The sequence below is a fragment of the Meleagris gallopavo genome, chromosome 1 (genome assembly GCF_905368555.1).
Source record: "Meleagris gallopavo chromosome 1, MGAL_WU_HG_1.1, whole genome shotgun sequence".
NCBI lineage: Eukaryota > Metazoa > Chordata > Aves > Galliformes > Phasianidae > Meleagris > Meleagris gallopavo.
The window spans coordinates 174,219,087-174,239,971 of record NC_139404.1 but is presented as its reverse complement, the minus strand read 5'-3'; the positions used below and the strand labels follow the sequence as shown (position 1 = coordinate 174,239,971).

At 38.2% G+C, this 20,885-nt stretch overlaps 1 protein-coding gene across 8 annotated transcripts in view; it reads left to right on the top strand.

Moving 5' to 3' along the window:
* The window catches only part of WASF3 (WASP family member 3), a 64,958-nt gene extending 48,845 nt beyond the window's left edge, over positions 1 to 16,113 (top strand). For 7 of the 8 annotated variants that reach the window (XM_085216129.1, XM_085216133.1, XM_085216127.1 and 4 more), the window contains 6 exons: positions 36 to 189; positions 1,754 to 1,871; positions 7,452 to 7,627; positions 10,185 to 10,448; positions 12,060 to 12,430; positions 13,493 to 16,113. In XM_085216129.1, the coding sequence (XP_085072255.1) occupies positions 36 to 189; positions 1,754 to 1,871; positions 7,452 to 7,627; positions 10,185 to 10,448; positions 12,060 to 12,430; positions 13,493 to 13,650 (1,241 nt within the window). In that variant the 3' untranslated portion in view covers positions 13,651 to 16,113. Of the gene's footprint in view, positions 1 to 35; positions 190 to 1,753; positions 1,872 to 7,451; positions 7,628 to 9,309; positions 9,477 to 10,184; positions 10,449 to 12,059; positions 12,431 to 13,492 lie in introns of all 8 variants that reach the window. The other variant, XM_085216132.1, reaches the window with a different exon arrangement.
* Positions 16,114 to 20,885: the final 4,772 nt, after the last annotated feature.

The window sequence follows — 20,885 nt, the reverse complement described above, 5'->3', positions numbered from 1 at the left end:
CAGATAAATGTTAAATGTATTTCTGTTTTTGACAGTATCACTACAGGATATCAATATGAAAAAAGCATTCAAGAGTTCAACAATTCAAGATCAGCAGGTAGTTTCAAAGAACAGCATTCCTAACCCAGTGGCTGATATTTATAATCAGAGTGACAAACCACCTCCTCTGAATATTCTTTCACCTTACAGGTATGGAAACATCAAATGCTTGCATTCTTCTGTTTGTATGTAAAGAGTGGTTACAGTGGATGGGAAAACCTTTGTTGGTTATTGAGATTTGTTTTTGTTGAAGACTTTTCTGTTCAAGAAAACAAAAATTGCTGTTATCACACTGAAAATCATAGGTTGTACCTGACAAAAAATCGTTGTATTTTAGCATTACATGACAGAATGGCATCAGAGGGCAAGTGCCATTCATCATGTAAAAAGTGAAAAGAAAATAATACAGTGAACAATGCTTTCTTTTGTTTATTTATCTAGAAATTTGGTTTTGTTGCTTTTACCTTCCCTGCCCTCTCCCAGTGTGTATGTATGTGCACGCTCACACACAGTCTTCTTTGCTCCTGATTTCAGAGGTTAATGAAATCAGCTTCACCTGGAGGGTTGCAGACAAACATTTTTACTGCGTCCTTTAACTTTTGATAGGTACTGGATTACGAGATCTGTGAGATCTATATAAAGCAGGAACTCAGGCTCTATGGTAGCTTATTTGATTTTTTTTTTATTTAGGAATGACACAGAACATTTATAGCGTTGTTGTTTTTTTCTTTTTTTGTAGCTTTTACTTGGAGGATAAAATTATTCAATTTATAGCCGAAGTGCACTGTTTTACTCTCTGCTGCAGACAATTGTGTTCTATATTTATGGGCATCCAGTGAGTGTTTTATCAGTCAAGTGTCCTGTAAAGCTGTGGTCTAGTTTGTATTGGGAAAGTACTGTCAGTGAGCTTTATTGCATTCTTCCTTTTGTATTAGGAATGCATTAGTGAAATTTACTTAAACTTTATTTTTTAAGTCTTTTACAGCCAGCGGTTTCAGATTATTTTTATTTGCTTGTACTAATTCCAATTTTTTCTCTGATCAAAGCTGAAGGGATGGTAGAATGGCCCCACAACTCCCTTTAATGAATTAGATCTTAGTAATGAGAAGCTCTAGCACACAGAAAATAAGGATTTAGCCACTGTAGGACCAGTGTATGTAAGATCTGTTCTCTGTACCCTGATCCTGCAGTCTCGGTGATCCTGAGTGCTGCTGCCAATTCAAACTACCAAGCTCTGACTCAAATCCTCCTAGAAGAGTTTGGCAGAACTCAACCTTCAGTTCCTACCACCTTCCTAACTCTTCTGCCATTCAGAGTAGTAATCATTTTGTGCTTCCTTGTCTGGATTGAACCAGATACTCCTTTTCCAGTTCTTTTGGGTCAGCTGTGTTCCACGCATAACTTAGGCTCCTCTGTCCCCTACCCATCCTATTTTGGCACTGGTCATCTTGTAGAAGCAAGGAGTTTCACACTAGCAGTCAGCTGGGAGCACGCCTCCAGAGGGGTTGTGGATTTCACCCCATTTCCCTGAAATTTCTGGCACGAGTCAAGCCAACTGCAAGATGTAATTGCCAGGAGTGGCACTTCGTGCACTTGACATCCCGTCATTTCACGATGCAAAGAAAATAAATTTGGATGACCTTTGAAGGTAAGGTCTGTTAGTTCAACAATGCTGCTTCATATTTTCTTAGCTTCTCTTCTACTGTATTTACAGGGATGATAAGAAAGATGGATTGAAGTTCTATACTGATCCTTCCTATTTTTTTGATCTTTGGAAAGAAAAAATGTTACAAGATACTGAAGATAAGCGAAAAGAAAAGAGGAGACAAAAGGTAAAAGCAGAACCATAATAAGGAATAAATATATTAAAATTGTGCGTACACTCATCTGGACATAAGAATTGCTAGGCCATACTTGGTTTGTGTGCATGGAAGGATTTTTCCACTTCATGAGTGGTTGTAGACTCTGAGTCATTTGAGTTTTTATAGCTCTCAGTGTCTGTTTTAAGTTGGCAAATTGAATGTTAGGAGAACTATAGTTGTCTTCCAACATACTTTCTTTAATCGTTTGCCAGTAACTGCATATTAATACTCAGTGAAATAGCCCTGTTGTGCTTTAGGGAAAAAAAGACCCTGTGATTTAGGGGGGAAAAATGAATTAGAAATTGTGGTGCCGTTTTCTTAGTTCTTTATCCAGCTGCATCATCTCCTGTAGCAAAACATGGGCTTATTCAGAAGTATATACTCCATTTTTTAGATCCTTGGTAGTAACTCTTCATTTTTCTATGCGTAGCAAGGTAGTAAAATGACAATACATGGCCTAATTGTGTGCTTTAGAACCAAGAGTAGGCTCGTTTTAGGCACGATATTCCTTACTTCCTCGAAGTTCAAAAGCAACAACAAAATGGCTTTTTCTTAGAGAAGTGTCTTCAGTCCTGGATTGGTTTCAGCAGTTTGATTGAGATGAAGCAAAAAATTTCTTCTTTTAAAGATTTTTAGCTTTGAATGAAGAATTACATTGCTACATTTGGAACTTCTTTGCTGTGAATTTTTGATCAAATGTGAGGGCCATAACATTACTATACCATTACTGAGGGCAATTTCTTCTTTTTTTTTTTTAAGTGTTAAGCATTGACTGATATCTTATCTGACAGCAGGTGCTCTTCTAGATAAGTTCAGTGAGAGATAAAGGATTTGAATTAAGATGTGACAGGTGCACAGACTTCAGAGGAAATAGAAGGAAATTACTTATTTTTCAGTGCACAGGTATATACAAGCATCATAGATATGGCATCTGTGTAGGAATGTAAGTATAAGTAGGTATTGTATATCATAGCACATATATACACCTGGATGTATACTACTTGCATAGGACATACTGTTGTATAGGACACAGCTATAGGGGAGTTTCACTATTATTCTATAAAATTACATTTTATAACATTTATAAAATTTATAAAATTGTTCCAGTGGCTAGACAAAGCTTTCTGACTACAACATTTTTTAACAAAACATGAAGACTTAGTTAACAACTTGAATTCAGCAGCTGTTTTAATTAATGATTCTAATTTTGGAAACAAATAATCAGATCTTCCTGTTAGGAATACCAGTCAGAACTGTTCTCTGTTTTGAAAGGTATCTCAGTATGAAATAGCACTGAAAAAAAGCTAAGTAAATGTTTATAGTACAGGATATTGTCCAGTGCAATGTACTTGAAAATACTCATTTGGTTATGTGTCTAATCGCATAAAAATTGATATGCAGGGTTATAATCCTACTGTCCTCAGTATGATAAACCATGGAGTGGACTGAGAGATAGGAAACAGTTATAGCAGCTTTTGTTCTCCAGTATTTTTTGTGGAAGAAAAACGTATGGGGCTAATTAGTACCTTTGAGGTTTTTGCCTTCCAGCCCTCTTTTCCCCTTCAAATTTAGGGCTTTTCATTAGAGAAAGGCGTAAAAAGAAGCTATCAAGTGTTACATTTTTCATTCTGATTTGATACTAAAAGAGGGAAAATACAAAGGCCTTTTTAAAGTTTATAACATAATATCACTTGAAAATGTTTTGATACCTTTAGAGATTTTTACAGAACCTTTTGTATCAAGATTTGCTGTCAGACTATTTTAGGCAACGTGTCTCACTCATTTCCACCCATGGTGTATTTTTTGTGGATTTTAATTGCCGTATTACAGTGTACAAACAAGATGCAAAATACACTCTGTTCCAATCATGTAGAATTATAGCATGCATCTCAGAAACATAAATTCTACCTGGAGTGCTATTTGATTTGATTGCACGTACAACAAGATCAGCTACAAAGAAAGCAACACAGATGGAAATTTGCATAGAAAGATGTGACTTTGACAAGTAGAAGTCAGGGTTTTCTAGCATTCCAGAAGTTGATGTGCAAATCAGCATAATATCTTCTGGAATCTCTGGAGAGCTGCATGGTTGGGTTGAGATGTTCATTCCTCAGGTTGCCTGAGACTACCATTTTCTTTTGTTCTTTTGTCCCTAAAGTAGCAATGACTGAGGATGAATCCAGGGCATCTTCTAACAATGTTATGGTTGAAGTTATACTTTGGATCAACTAACTGAGAATTTTGCCAACAATTTATTTACAGAAACATGAAGTGTAAAACCTGTTGAGAGACTGTATTGTTTAGCATATTATTAACTATGCAGTCCTACTAAAGTGACCAAATGTAGGTGGTTTTTAGCCTCAACGTTTCTGGTGGTCAGTGAATATTAAGAACACTCAGCACCAAAGGGTGTGTTTTCCAATACTATGTTGGTAATTTGCCTTAAATATGTGAGTAAATCACAGCAGAAAATTGGTGAGGTGTTTCATTTTCACGCCTTCAAATATCACAGTTCTTCTTTCAGCTTAAATGTGGAGAATTTTAACACAGAATTCCTCTGATTTGGCTCTTCCCACTCCAGATGAAGCTGTAATCTCCCTTACAAGTTTAAAATCTGCGCTATACTCCCTGGGTTTTTCGTTTGCTTGTGTTCTGGTTGTTTTTTTTTTTACTTTCGAGCTTTCAGTAGATTGGTGCATAAGAGTACAATGAGTTTGGCTTTCAAATGGCAGTAATCCGAATGGTGTGACTTAGACCAGTTGTTAGTCATTTGATTCACCAAAGGAAGATTTTTCTACTTTGCTTCTTATTGTTCCCCAGCTTTTCATTAGGAATAATTAGTTATCCAGATAACTAGAAAACTCTAAATTTGGAGAGTTTGTATGCTTGCATTTCAGAAATCACTGATGACTTGTGATGGATGTGATCCTGTAAATTTTATGAACTCAGGAAAATATGCTAGGCTCACTGATCTTTGTTTTTTTTTTTCTTTGAAAGCACTGAAAATACTTGCTGACGCTGCTTTCAGTTGCAGGCTGTTATTCCTTATAAAGATGCTTGAAATGTCATTTGCTAACTCTTGATGCAAATATCAAACTTGAATTTAACTTAACTCTGAAGGCTGTAATATGCTTTGCTGTATGACTGAAATCACTTCCTGCCAACAGATGAATGATGTTGGCAGGATGCTTGCTGGCTTAACCTACAGCATTTCTTTGTCTACCACAGCTTCTATTACACTTAACTAAGAGGAAGTAACTCTTCTTAATAATGCTTAATTTTCATTATAAAAATGTTTTTAACTGTAGTTATTTTTGAAGTCTTCAGGCCCCCTAAAACTGTTTCATGCATTAAACCTAAAACTATCGCTCATTTTTCAGGATGTGAAAGTGTTTCCATGGTGTGTAGGAGCTAATAAGATCATCTTCTGTTCCTAGAACAGCATAAAGCTGCTCTACCAGAGTTGTATATGGTTTTGTCTGCTGCTGCTATTTGTCTGTCTTGCTGTTATAGAAAAAATTAAATGTTTTAGAGATGCCTTTAGATGATAAAAAATCAATACAAGTAGGGCTTAGTACCGCTTGAGTAAAAGGGGTTCCAGCATATTTATTGCTTTAGCATACTTATAGATGGTGGTCTGGAACAACCTGTCCAAGTCTGATCCAATAAAATCAAACTAAGACTTGGTTGTATGTTGTTGTTTATTAACACCCACACCTGTTTACTTTTTTTCATAAAAATGTGGTGATCTCTTAAAATTAAAAAAAAAAAAAAGCTATTCAATGGGTGATGATGTGTAAGCAGTCACATAAGCACTCTTGTTTGTGCAGGAACTGTATTGAAGTGATTCTCTTCCAAGGAGTGTTGTACATGGTTAGAAGGGCTGACATTTACTTTAGAAACTTAAAAGAAATGGATAGTATTGACCCTCAGAGGATGGAATTACTTTTCTGTGAGGAGAAAACACGAAAGCAGGTTTTCAGTTAACTTGGAGACCTGCTTGTGCTTCTTAAATACATTATGAGTTGGTAACAAAAGTTAAGGAAATGAATCAGGATAAAAGATCAAAATTAAATTAAATATTGCAGTGATCGAATGAAAAAGACAGATGTAAAGTATTTAGCAAGCATGGGGAATAGAAGAACTTTGTGTGTTTATAATAAAGCACGATTGAACCTGTCTCCATTCTCCAATTCCCATATCAGAAAATGTTGATATAAAGAAGTGGCACTAAAGGGGAAGATGAAGTGTTGCATAACCTGAATAAATAAGGGAGTGATGCTAAAAAGTTTTGGGAGGAAAAAATTTAAAAAATTAATAGGCAGGAAAAAAAAAGAAAAAGGAACCAAAGTGGTAATCTTTACTTCACATTAACCAAAGTAAAAAGAAATTCCTCACTGCAGGGGCCGGAAAGAGTTGTCAAGAACATTTGATAAAGATTTTTCTGTTGATAATGCTAGCAAATGTAGCTCAGCAGGTCTGTGATACAGACATGCATGAGCAAGCCAGAGATCCAAAAAAAGGCAATATTTGTTAATTTTTTAGCTGTATAATGCCAAATAAATTGTTTCAGACTTATATAATTGGTGCTATTTGACAGCTTTGGGAATTTCTGTTCATCTTCTTCTTTTCCTTTTTGGTGGGACTTTCCAGCTATCCCCTGTACTTTGGAGGTGGAGACTCAAGAATAAAATGCTTGCCTATCAGCCCCTGTCTAAATACTGTTGATTATGCTTGCATTAGTAAGAATTTTTCTAACAGCCAAAAGATTAATACCAAATTATAAATAAATAGGTTAAAGATGTTCCATCTTTGAGTAAAATGTGGATTCTTGAGATTATTAAAAAAAATAATTGTAATAATCAAATGTCCTTGTAAATATTGAGGAAAAGAGTAGCACATATGTACCTCTTTCAGTTTGGACTGTTCAATCTTCCTTACTTTCATACCAAAGCACCAATATGATTTTGTATTCATGCTGAGAAGTCAAAAGTGGCAGATGGAGAAGTTCCAGATTTGGGAAAGCATGGAGTCTCACTGCTGGGAGATCTGATAGATAACTAACACTGATGTTGTCTGGGCCTGAAATTGTAATGAAAGATTTCAAAAGCTAAACCAGCTGAAGTAATCAAGCTGTAACATATTGCTGGCCTGAGTATTACTGACACATTGCAGAGAGAATTAGTGTCATTTAGTCATTTGTATATAGAATAATCAGAAGCGAGGATGAAGCACAACTAGGAGGAATGTGGTAACTTACCAGATGTATGAAGGAAGGGCATGTTAAATAATAAAAACTATAGGTCTGTATCACACTGGGACGTGCATCCTACAGAAGAAGGGCAAAGTGGCATTTTTCTGCTTATGGGGTTCATAGCTTAAGGAGTTCTTGTGCAGAGAAATTTTCAGTGCAGAGAAATTTTATGAAGACTTGGCTTCATCTGTAAATCTGGTCTTAATTTCATGCACTCTAACTGCATTTTAACCTGCTTTTTTCCTTTCCCTTTTTTTCTCTCTTTGCGTGCTTTATTTCTTTTGTTTGAACATCAGGAGCAAAAGCGTATAGATGGCACCACCCGTGAGGTGAAAAAGGTTAGAAAAGCCAGGAACAGACGCCAGGAGTGGAATATGATGGCGTATGACAAAGAGCTTAGACCTGACAACAGGTTGTCTCAGAGTGTGTACCATGGAGCATCTTCCGAGGGATCACTGTCCCCAGATACTAGGTCTGTTTACAACCAAGCTGTTTCTTATGCCATAGCTGTATGTTCCCAAACACTGAGTAGAATTAGATGTTTGTACAGGCTGGGGGTAGTTAGAATAGACAAGACATACCGTGTGTGTTTTAAAGTTCTTCTTACAGATAACAACATACGTTCTGTAATTAATGATACTTTTCTTCCTTGGTGTCAGATGATCGTTTTGTCATCATGATTTATTGTGCACTGGAATGAAATAAGTGTTTGCTTTATGCTTTGGGTTCGATCTTAAGTAGTTGTAGTTGCAAAAGCAGTTTAATTGCATTCTACCAGGTAATGGCAGAACTTCTTTCTTTGTGTCTAGTTTGTCTATAAAACAAACTGCAATGCCAAATGTAACATTATTGCTTGAAATAGATCTCTTTGAAGAAAAATCTCTGCTTTAGGATACACAGCAGAGCTCATTTTTGTTGTGTGAGATTCCCTTTGAGCTCAGTGGGAGTTACCTTCTCCTGTTGTGCACAGAAGTCTGAGTTTGTTCACTAAGCTGGTTTCACAAAAAGATTTTCTCTCATTTTGTTTCAGTCACAGTTAATTGGTAGCAGTAGTGCTAAGAATGAATGGAACTAATTTGTTCCATTGTGGCCAGGATGGGGAAACAGCCATCACTGCAGAAGTGTGCACTGATACCTTCAGTTCACTGTACAGCCGAAATAAACAGTTACACATCCAAGCTGCTCAGAACTTTATATACCTAATGTTTCAACCTTAGTGAGGATCAATAATAACAAAATAATAACAAAAATAATAAAATTAAGTAAGACATAAAGAAAATTCTACTTGCTACTTCAGTAGCACGTTCAGAGACTCTCTAGAATCTTTCAGTCGCAGTTGTTTTTTTGTGGTTCCTACTGCAAAACGTTATCTCCTTGTTGCCAGTCTGCTATGTGTCACAACGACCATTCTCTGATAAGATGACATTGATTTTTATCTGCCAAGTGCAAGATGTGGATTTTTATTGTCTTTGAGCTCTGCCTTTCATGCATTTCAAGTCCTTTTTCTGCCCTTAACACCTTGCTTCCAGATTTCTCAAATTTAATTACTGGCATAGACATTGTCTGTAATCTCCCAGCAGTGTTGAAATATTTTCAGCTATTTGCAGATATCAGTAATGGTCGCAATCTGCAAGACACTGTAGAAACTGCAGAAATTGTAAAGAAGCATCATTATGTTGGGTATAGATTTTTTGGGACAACTTATCTTGTGCTTATTATAAAACTTCAAGGACTTATGAAGTGAAGAACTTGCAATTTCAGTGAAGCAAATATTAGTGGTTAAATCCTGAAATCTATTGTACACGCATGAAAAATTCATTTTGTGACCAGTAGTGAGGTGGAGGGAAGATCGCCTTCTCCTGGGGGTAGTCTCACTTGTGGGAATTGAATTATAAAGGCACGATGCATTCAGAAATAGGTGTTGGCTTCAGAGAGGTTCTTATGCTGACAGCTACTGCGTGAGTGGTGTGTTTCACTTCTTTAGAACCTTATTTGTATTCATCTCTGTATTATTTTTTTTTAATTCTGAGATTAAAAAAAAAGTTCATATTTGACTTAGCTTGCTAATTGTAAAACTTGCACATTAAAGGTTGACATCCAAGTGTCCAAACTGTGGCAATTTGCAATTAACTTGTTATACTTATTATACTTCAGAGAGAGAAACACAAGCTGAATCCAAACAGAAACCAGCAAGTTAATGTGAGAAAAGTAAGAACAAGAAAAGAAGAGTGGGAGAGAAGGAAAATGGGCATTGAGTTCATGAGTGACGCAAAGAAAATGGAGCAGGCAGGAAGCATGAAAGAGGACAAAATGCCCAAAGGGTTTGTCATTTTGCTTTACTCAAAGCCCTGGCTTTTTGTTGCTTACCTTGCTTCCAGTCTTATGGATAAGTGCATCAGTTTACTGCGTTTACTAAAAGCCAGGCTGCATCATTGTTCATTACTAATACGATACAGCTCTGTGCAGTAATGGGATGAAGGGATTCTTTTGCTCCCTCTCTTGGGCTTGTTTGAGAGAGCACCCTGGACTTTGTATCTTTATGAACTCTCTGCTCAACTAATATTTATATTTCCCAGCTTCTCTAAGCCTTTGCAACAAAATTATTTGTGCAAACAAAAAGCATTTCCTAACTTTTGAAATTTGTTTTCTCTGCTTTGGTAAAGCATAATCTTCTGCATATTTGAGTGCTTGCAATATTGCTTTCATTTTTCTGCTGCTGTTGTTAACGTAAGGCCAAATTGATAGATAATATTACTTCAAACTGAGTGGACTCTCAGAATCATTGACATAAACAGCGTGCTTCCTTGCTGCTGCTAAAGAACAGTAAAACCTGGAGAAAATTCCTATCTTTTTTGAAGTCTCTGTTACTTAATGATGCTAGATGAGAATGGTGCTTGTTGGTTAGGGAGTCCCACTGCAGAAAAAATAATCCCGATTGCATTCTTTTTAGGTTTTCTTGTGAACTGTTTAGATAATACTGTCGAACGTGAATCATTCTGTTCTTCTGCATCCATTTACTTTAATTTTAGGTCCCATGCATCTGACGTTACAGATTATTCTTATCCAGCCACTCCGAATCATTCCCTCCATCAGCAGATAGCAATGCCTTCCTATGGAACAGGAGATGGTTCACAGTCCTTTGGTGTATCCCAAAGCCACGAACACGAATACAGACCACCTTCTACTACAGCACGACACGCTACTTTAAACAGACCTCAGCAGCCACCTCCACCTCCTCCCCAGCCTGCAGATGGCCAGCATAGCTCAGTACCTGTGGTACCAGCAGAATATGGGTAAAACTCTTGACTTACTCCAGTGAATTCTTGGCAAAGCTAGAGGGTCACGTGTTTGTCATAACCATCAGCATAACGCGGGTACAAAGAGTCCCAAGTACCTTAGTTATCTCACTGCAGAGAGAGAACAAGTTTGATGTTATTCTTACATACGAACTGAATTTGAGTGAGGAAATAAATAATGAAAGTAGAAATATTTAATTCTGTATAGAATGTGATGAAATCAATATGTTTGTAATACTAAAGGTCCCTAATATAATGTTAAGAAGTGGACAGTTTCCTTTACAGCAGAAGGCACTTAGGGCAGGTAGAACATAATTTGTATGATGTTTTAAATTCCAGGAAAGGTGCAGAAAAGGTATTCCTGAATGTGATATACATGAGTCTTTGTATTGCATCACTGAAATGATTTATAAAGGAACTGGTGACTGAACTAGAAGGGATCTCATCCGACTCAGAATCGAGATCCCTGCAGACATCTCCATTATTCAGTTTATGAATTTATCAAATTCCCGTGTAAATATTTTATCTGAACACATTGTGAAGAGAAGTTTGTTCTCATGTATTGGCTCTGTGATAGAAAGAAATCACCTACTTTCTGATGAGTCTGTACCTATTTTTTTCTTTTGCCAATGTCTTTTTGCTTTAGTAGCCCAAAACTTCCAATTACAACCTCACTTAATTTGTATTTGCTCTTCTCTGGGTCATTTTAAACTAAGCCAGCCAAGCTTTTTCAGTTTCGGTTGGTGCATCCTGGGATAGCATTTGTCCGATTAATGGTGTTGTCATGCTGTAGATTATTCATTTTTGCTCTGATTGATTGCTCCAACCTTCTTTTTCTGTTGTTTCCAGTTCATGGCAGAAATACCTGTGGTTAGTTCCCAGATACATGACTGTTAGCAGTGTATTAGAATTGTCATTCATTGACATGTATGACTGAATGTCATTTACTCCTGTCTTCTGTATCTAGATCTTTACCATAACACATATATGAATTTCCCATTTTTTCTGTTACACCATTTCCATTAATTATGTTTCAACAAAGTAGCTTTTCTCTGTGCTTCTCTAAAGTATGCATCAAGTGTATCAATCTAATTGAATGATGTTTAAGTTGATAAACTTGACTAAAGAAGCACATGAGATGCATGATAAACCATTGGGTGAAGCTGCCCAGTCCTACTTTCCATTATCCTCCATGCCTTCTCTCTCATCTCCTAGTATTTGTTCTAACGCTACTTTCTGTGGAAGTGATATTCGTAGTCTGCAGTTTTCTTGATCCATTTTGATTTGCAACAATACTGTACATAATGTTCTCATAGATGTTTAGGAACACATGTGGGGGCATAGTTAACCAGGCAGGAGTAATAATATAAACTCCCTTTTTTTTTTTTTTTGTGAACTTCTGAAAGGAGGTGCCCTTCTGCTTTAACAAAGTATTATCAATATGTGACAATTTACATGTTTTATAATCGTTTGCATATTTAACTCCCAATTTTAAATTTCTTTCAGTTTTTTGTTTTAGCTGAGGTTAGATGAGAACAGTTTGAGGGGTGATTGTTCTGTAAGTCCTAACTTCTGATGTATTTAATGTTTTTATTTTGCTTTATATAGGATGCTTCCAGCTCAGATGGTGGAATATTACAATCCTGCAGGCCCTCCCCCTCCTCCCCCTCCCCCTATGATTCCATCAGCACAAACAGCATTTGTTAGTCCCCTTCAGCTTCCTGGGCCACCTTCCCACTCTGGACTGGTGACGGGCTCTGTATACGTATCCGCTCATCCTCCTCCTCCTAGCGGTCTTGTTGTCACTGCTCCTCCTCCTCCTGGCCCCCCTCCGCCCCCGCCAGGCCCTCCTGCTGCAGCTTCCTCCCTCTCTTCCTCCCCCATGCATGCTCCTCCAGCTGCTGAGGCAAAGCGCCACGAACTTGCCCAGCCGCCAGTAAGTGATGCGCGAAGTGACCTCCTGGCTGCCATCCGGATGGGTAAGTGGGCACTTGCCCATTTTAACCATTTCTTTCTTTTTTTTTTCTTCAGTGAAAGCACTCTATTTTCCAGCGATCCATGTTCATGGATTCTGTTCCCCGCTAGGCAGAATTTCTTTGACAAATTGGTTTACCACAGGTACCAGATGCATACTCTAACCTCAGCCATCATGATTTTGGAGCATTACTTTTTAGAAACAGATTCGAGATCTTGAAGCTTTGCTAAACGCATGCTAGTATCTGTGTGTACATAATAAAATGAAAACTATATTTATGTGTATTATGTAGAATGTTCCATTAAAAGTAATTGATTTTTTGGTTCTAATCAGAACTGAGGTATCCAACACCAAATTTCAGCCCAGTGATTTTTAACCAGTGATTAATAGCTACTCCCGACTTTGTTTACACTGTAGAGTAGTCCTGCTGTTTCCAAATGCACTTGTGAAAACTTCACTTTTCGTATCAAAAGGATGTGTACAGTCTTGAATAGTTAGGTTTAATATATTATCGCCATGTTGTTCAGCCTGGAGAAGAGAAGGCTCCAAAGAGACCTCAATCCAGTACTTGAAGGGAACTTATAAACAGGAGGGAGACAGGCTTCCTGTATGGGCAGATATTGATAGGACAGGGGGGAATGGTTTTAAACTAGAAGAGGGGAGCTTTAGGTTAGATTTTGGGAAGAAATTCTTTACTCAGAGGATGGTGAGGCACTGGCACAGCTGCTCAGAGAAGGTGTAGATGTCTCTCCCTCCAGGTGTTCAGAGGCAAGTTGGGTGGAGCCCTGGGCAGCCTGATTTAGTGGTTGATAACCCTGCCCTTGGCAGGGAGGTTGGAATTAGATGATCTTTAAGATCTCTTCTAACCTAAGCTATTCTATAGTAAGTCTAGAAGAACTCAAGTCTTGAGAATGAATTTCAGTCTGCCTATCTTGTTTGGACTTTGTCTCTTCTTTGCTCAGGAAGATGCTCCAATTCAACGGTTTCTTCGATTTTCTTTTTGAGTATGTGAAGTAGGAAATGAAAGAAATTTGCAAACTTAACCTGGAAAACTTAATCTCTACAGGAATACAGCTGAAAAAGGTGCAAGAGCAACGTGAGCAAGAAGCAAAGCGAGAACCTGTTGGGAATGATGTGGCAACCATCCTCTCAAGACGCATTGCTGTGGAGTACAGTGATTCTGATGATGATTCAGAATTTGATGAGAATGATTGGTCAGATTGAACCTGGTCTGAGCACGGTGGCAAGTTCACAAAATACTTGGCTTCTGTGATTGCTTTGGTAGCAAGATGTAAAACAGGATGTTGACGTGTATTAAGGCTAGTGATTGAAATGCTAAAATTGAATTGATATTATTCAGAATGCTGTAGCTTAGCAACTCTGGTAATAATGTGAGTATGCTTATGCAGATCAGAAACTTGTCTTACTTTCAATATTTACCGCATAATACTTAAGTGCCACTAAATGTAGCAAATCATGTGCTGCGTGCAAAACATGCTGCAGTTGTTGCACTGTTACAGAACCAGCATTTTGTTTTACTTTCCTTATCTTTTGAAGGATAAAATATATTTTTTTGACTTTGCATCTTATTCCTTTAATTATGTAAACAACATAGGTACTTGTGAGTTGGTCTGCTTGTTAGTCTTTGGGGTTGGTTAACTGGATGAAACGTTGTTCCATAAATATACAACTTTTAGATTTTTATTAGATGCTAATTATGCCCATGTTAAAATGCAGTAGACAGTAACTAAATACCTACTTAGTCTATTTTTAAGCACTACTGGGCTTAGATTTTTGCATACAGACTTGATTTTATACAACCTAACTTGTTTTTTTTAATCTTAAAAATGTAGCAGATAATGAAATGCATACTTTAAAGAATGAATCCTCTTGATCCAAAATTAACATGTTGGTGAGCAGACTGGATAAGTTTGTAACAGTGATAGCAGTAGGATGCTGGCAGCTTGTTGGGTAGGGTGCTGGGAAGTCTTAGGTAGGTAGTGATGTGTGCCCATGTTATGAAATAAAATTAAAACGCCTGTACAGCTTTTCATTTCCAGGATCTGGGCCAACTAGACACAAAAGTTTCAGGATAAACCTGATTGAAACAATAGGTTTATTGCAGTGTAGAAAAGGCAACTGTATTAGGACTAAAGAATGGAACTTTGTCAGTCTAGATCTAGCAGTCAGATGCATTTCACAAGTATTAAATTTGTCCTTATGCCTGTAGGTACAAATGTAAATAAGTTTTTTGTTTGTTGCTTTCTCTATGTACATCATAGCGATTGCTTTCTGTTTCCCGTAGCGCACTTACCCAGAGCTGCCCTTATTCTGAATGTATTTCCTGCCTCATACATTGCATTTCTGTAACGTTTGGCAGTTAAAGCAGTTTCAATGGCTGTTTAGGTACTATGGCATCTATATTCATTCTTTTTCTCTTCCCCACGGTAGAGCTGCTGACATACAGTCTGCTTTGGCTGTTTCTGTTCTCTCTTAAAATGATTTGTGGTTTTTTTTCAGTACAGTATGGAAATGGTTTTTTTTCTTCTGGACTGAGAGTTGGGCTGCTACTTCACCCAGTGAGGATTTTAAAAGCGTATTAGGAAGAGGAAGAAGAATTCTTTCTTTAACAGATTACAATTTTAATCCTTGTAACAGAAGTCTGTAATTCTAGGTCTAAACATTTGTTAAAGCTTCTTTGTTCTGTGAGACCCCACCTGTTCTCAAAAATAACAAAGAGGGGGGAAAAAGGTATGTGAAATGGAAAAAAATAAAAAAAGAAGAAATAAAAGATATCTCACCTGTATTTACGCAATTAACAGTTGTATTCTCAAGAATGTAACAGTTTAACGTGATGTTTGCATGCAAGCTACTGGCTGTTTCACTGCTGTTCAATCTGCGCATGACTTTTCAATCTGGGACGGTTGTTTTTATGGTAGGGTGGCAATGTGCTGCCTCTGAAGATTTATCATACCAAATACAACCAATCTCCGCATAACAGTGAGCAGCTCCTATTTCATGGTGGCAGCTGAGGGTACTCATCTCAGTTTGTTGGATCTGATTGTCTTTGCCTTAAATACAGAGCTCGATTTTGCTTTATTTTGTGCTCTGGAGTCTGAGGTCAGTGTGCACACAGGGCGGAATTTAGGCCACAGCTTGATGATGGCACTGACTAATGCATGAGTGGAGGTTTGTTCTGGTCATAGTGATGCAGTTGCAGAGCAGCTTGCAAATGATTCTTCATGTGAGTTGGACAGGAGTGCCACTCAGACTGCAGTGCTGCATTGCTGTACAGCTGGGGGGGTACTCAGTATTCTTGTACTACATATTGAAATGAAATGTCTCAGCAGTTCTTTCTTTCCGTTCTACTGAAATTTGATAAGACAGAAGATATATTTTATGAGCACAGAGGACTTGGGTGTATCAGGAATTTTGTAATTTGTGTTGTTTTTAAATAATACATGTGAAACAAGTGATCACTTGTGACCGGTTAAGATGGTATAGATTTCATAGTAGCCACCCTGTTTTCCTGAACCTGCCGTGTTGTCATTTTCCTTTCAGTATTTTATTAATACAAATGTGAATTGAACTTAGTGATGTGAACTAACATTCTAGGCTGTTTTTATCAGTTTTATCATACTTTGGGTTGTGAATAAGAAACAAATATGAATAAAATCTCACTTTTGAGCCTGTCTTTCTTTCCTTAGATTATTAAGATTTTGCTCTTGATCTTTGTTCCTTACTGTTAAATGAGTGAAATGAAAACGTAACATTTCCAAATGCTGCCTGTGATCTCAGGAGCCACAGTTTTCCTGTGACATAGTTTTCCTGCCCAAACCAGACTTCCTTTGGGCACTGCTGCTCCTCCTAACCTGTGTTGTTTTTCCTTATTTTGCAACCTCGATTCAAAATCTAACTTAAAAGTTCTTGACCAGTTTAAGCACGTGTTATTTTTCCTACAGGTAACTTTATTTACTTTCAGTGAAAGATAGTAAACAACACCTTGGCTTTCAGAAAGCATAGGGCAGGAAATGGTACTCAGCAGCCTCTTCCCCTTCCACCCTTTTGTAAGGATCTTTGGGATTAATGATGCCAAACATACTATTACACAAATGCAAGCTCATTCCTACCCACTACAAAAATATTTTTAAGTTAATCTTATAACAGAGTTAAAACTTCATATGGTAACAGTAGAGGTTTCCCATCATTTTGGGAAGAGCTCGCATAAGCCGATTCTGTAATGTAGAGTAGCCTATTGCACATTAAACAAATATATTTATGCATCTTAGAGATGCGTGTTTTGTAGGAAAATGAGCTCCTCTTTACTCTTTTCAATTGAAAATTCCATTCCCTCTGGCTCACAGTTCTTTTTTACCTTGTTTGTATTAAGTCAGAATTGGAGTCCTTTCTGATTCCAACGCATACAGAGGTACACATACATGCATGCATGGTCACTCATCTGTGGATTTTCAGCAGGATCTTGGGGTGGCTTTGTATTCATGTCCTGAAACGTTGTCAATGTGCTCAGTGATGTATGGGGAATGGAAATAAAGGATGATCCCTGCTGGAACCCGTCAGGCCCTGGATTGGCTGCAGAGTAGTCAGGATTGATTGTGAAGGTTGTTCAGTGATGAGCTCGGTTCTCTGGGACTCAAAAGGAAGTGTGGGTACTTTGGAAGGACTCACTGTAGGTTTCCAATCAACCATCCCATTTCTTTGTATGGGGGAACAGAAAGAATTGGACCACTGGAAAAAATATTTGGTATGAAATAGGGAGAAGGAATTTTGTATTTGCCTTCGCTAGTAATAGCTGGAGGCAAGGAGTGGTTTTTCACGTGCTGTCAAATAACTTCAGTTTTCTCTGGAGCAGTGTGTTCTTGTCTGTGGGTGACAAGTGTGTGCTCATACATATGGAAGACAACTTCATATGTTTGTGCTGGATCAGGCATTTTTTCAGCTGCATAAGTAAACAAGTAGCCCTTCAGAGATTCTTAGCTAAATATAGTAGTCTCTTTGGAGATTAATTCTTAACATTGCAGATAAATAAGGAAGTTCTTATCTGATTAGCTGTACTTTGCTCACGGTGAGAGGCCACATGCAAAGCACTTGGGAGATTTGAGCTGAGGGCAACTGTATCTTAGGCATCTTAACAGCTTGTCTTCTTAGGTGGTACAACAGAGTGTTACTGGTGGAAAAGGCTGAGCGACTTGGAGAGGTGACACATCTGTCTGCCCTGCTCTGCAATCCTCATGCCAATGTAATGAAGAGTAGGTGAAGGACAACTGCCAGATGTCTGGCAATTACCCCCAAACCAGTTAATAGTGGGCAGTTTGTCCCACCTGTCTTTGAGGCAGGAATCCTAGAGAGTATACTGAAAGAGATGGGGTAATGCAAAAACTCCAGCACCTCTGTGTAAGTAACCCCTTGGCACTATGGCCATGTCTGTTACATATTTAACAGCGGGAGGCAATGAAGCACTGCGTACCAGTGCATCCTTCTCTATTTTCTTTCAACTTTTTTTAATAGATAGATTGTGTTATCAGCCAAGGCTATTCCTGTTTGCTGCTGCAGCAGGATGGTTGGTTGGTTGGTTGGCTGGCTGTGCTTTCTTTCCCTCAGATAGATTTGTGATATCAGCACAGTGACCGAAAACGGGTATTCCAAGGGATGCCATGTCCAGGTATAGAGGCTCCTCCACTGAGGATGATGCTGACAGCAGCACGATTCTTTGTCCTAGCTTTAACTTAGTGGTGCAGCACAAATCTTTCTGAAACTACTGCTCATTCCATCAGGGAAGGCCTTGCCTTGGCTTCACTTGGGGCATTCTTTCAAGTTTGTTTATACCTGGTCTGCTCTTGTGCTTTTTTCAGCTACCTGTATTGGTTCATTCTTCTGCTCTGGTTTTGTGGTTTTTTCTTCCAAACTTTACATACTTTCTGTGTGTTGTTTTCAAGCAGCTGGCTAAACTGATTATCAATATGTTGTGAATGTTATTTCCGTATTTAAGCAAGAATTTCCTTGTATGTTTTATATTCTCAGAATGACTACTAAAGTAACATTGTCCAGACTTTCTGTAGAAGCTTCCTCATAAATGTATTTCTGTGCTGTCTCTTTTTTATGACACATCCTGACTAGCAAATATTTGGAGGCTTTCCTTACAGCAGCTAGGGGATTTTTGGACTGCTGTGAAGGTCTCCCTGAGAGGTTCATCAAAATATTTGGTTGTGACTAGAGAACTTCTATATGCTAAGGCATGTGATGTGTAAGGTGCTATACTTCCATGTTTAAAATGAAATATATACTCCTAGCTCTCAATTACTTATAAGAGAGTTGTTCCTGGAAGCATTTGGAGTTTCACTTAACATGTGTGGATCCTCCTGGCTGGCTCATCAGTTCTCCCAGTGATGGGTCACTGATTTGCCTTAATGGCTGGAAGTCACCAGCATAGAATCATAGAATGACTTGGGCTGGAAGAGATCCCAAAGATCATCCAGTTCCAACCCCCCTGCCACTTTTCAAGCTTTTTTCTGAAGATACACAAGATCACCTTCTTCATATCCAGCTGACTTACCTCAGACAAATTCTTGTCTGAAAAAGAAGTTATAGTTTCTTTCATCCTCTGTATTATCTTCAAAATCCCTCAGTGACTGTCAAGTCACCCTTTGCTTTGTAAATGATTTAAGAGCCATCTTCATTCTTTCAGTTGACATAGTCTGTCTCAGGAAACAGAATTTAGATCTGCCTCATACTCCAAGTGAAGGACATTCTGTCCCTCTCCTGTGATGCTCCTCCTGACCTATATTCCTGCTATGTTTCTAGAATTCGTATGAATTATTTATATGGCATGATAGATTTACTTCATTCTTGGCTGAAAGAGATAATAAATCCTCACTTTAGGGATTTCCAAATCTTGTTAAAATATACCAAAGTGCAAGGCAGCTGCGAACAGCTAGACTTATTTCAAACAAGAGACATGGGGGTAGTCTAACTGTAATGTTGCTTTTTTCTTACGGTGGTACCTAAGAAAAAGCATTAACTACAAGGTGCCTCTCTTAAATGGGGAGAATAACTCTGCAGATTTGTGGGATTCTTTTCTCTCTTAAAAGGGAGGTAGGAGAACAGAAATTTTAGGACAGAGATGGGGGAGAAAGATTCTTACTACGCTGAAGAATAAGAGATGTTTCAGTGAATAATTGATGACACTTCTTTGTTTTATTCCATCTCCATACAGAACCCTCCTGTGGATGGTGAAGCTAAGTTTTAACCTTGTCCCTGGAAATTACCTTACATATTTTATTTTCTTCACCTTATCAATTCCAGTATGTAATGACCTTTATTTTCAATCCATCGATTTGCCTCCTTCAGCTTTTATTTCCTTCATTGATCAGATGAGACGTGAGAGTACAAACGGCAGTGCCTTGCTACTGGATTAGGATGAATAGAGTTAACATGACATTTAAATGATAAATAGATGTCTTTTAAAATTCATGAATGCAAGAGCTATTAAAAGGAACCCAATGAACCAGGAATGTCTTCTGTGCAGAAAGTAAAACATAGGTTCAAGGTGGCAGGATATTTAAGAAGTTTGTGGGTAAAACATAGAATGATAAAACCATGAACATTGGAAAAGACCTCTAAGATCATCCACTCCAACCCCAACCCATCCCTCCAATGCCCACTAACCACATCCCCCAGTGCCACATCTCCATGTTTCTTAAACACCTCCCAGGACGGTGACTGCATCACTCTCCTGGGCAGCCTGTGCCACTGCCTCACCGCTCATTCTGAGAAGAAATGTTTCCTAATATTTTCCTAATATCCAGCCTGAACGTCCCATGAAGTATATTTGAAGCATATAGAAAGCACAACTCTTAATTTAACGTTTCTGGTTGTGAGATTTGCACAGTTGCAGTAATTATCAGTCTGCTGCAGGAATTGCTTCTGTTTGGGTTTTTTTTTCTTTATTTTGGGGGGGGAGGGGGTTGATTGTTTATTCTCACCCACCTGTATGCTGAACACTAACAGAGATCCCAATGGTGTCCAGGAGATGGGATGAAGCAAAGTTTGTTAGATCAAGAAGCATACGTGGAATGGCAGTGGAGAAGTAGTGGTAAGGTAGGGGTAAGACTGACCCCTTAGAACATGTCTTCTTGGCAGAACAGAACTGAAGATATCGGGGCACCATCAGTGTATTAGAACAGTTAATGTAAAGTTTGAAAGTTACAGCTCTTCAGATACACTGTGCATTGGGTCTGTCGCATCTGCTCAGACTTAATGCCTCGTGTTTTTCACTTGATGCCTAGCTAGACAGCTGGTAGGGTCCTTCAAAACATTACTTTCTCTCTACTCAAACTATCTGCAGATCTACAGATGACAAGCACACTACTGCAGACAGGTGTAACTGTTGCTTAGTCGGCCATGAGGCCAACTAGCACGTCAGCTGTCTCTGTGTTAAGTGA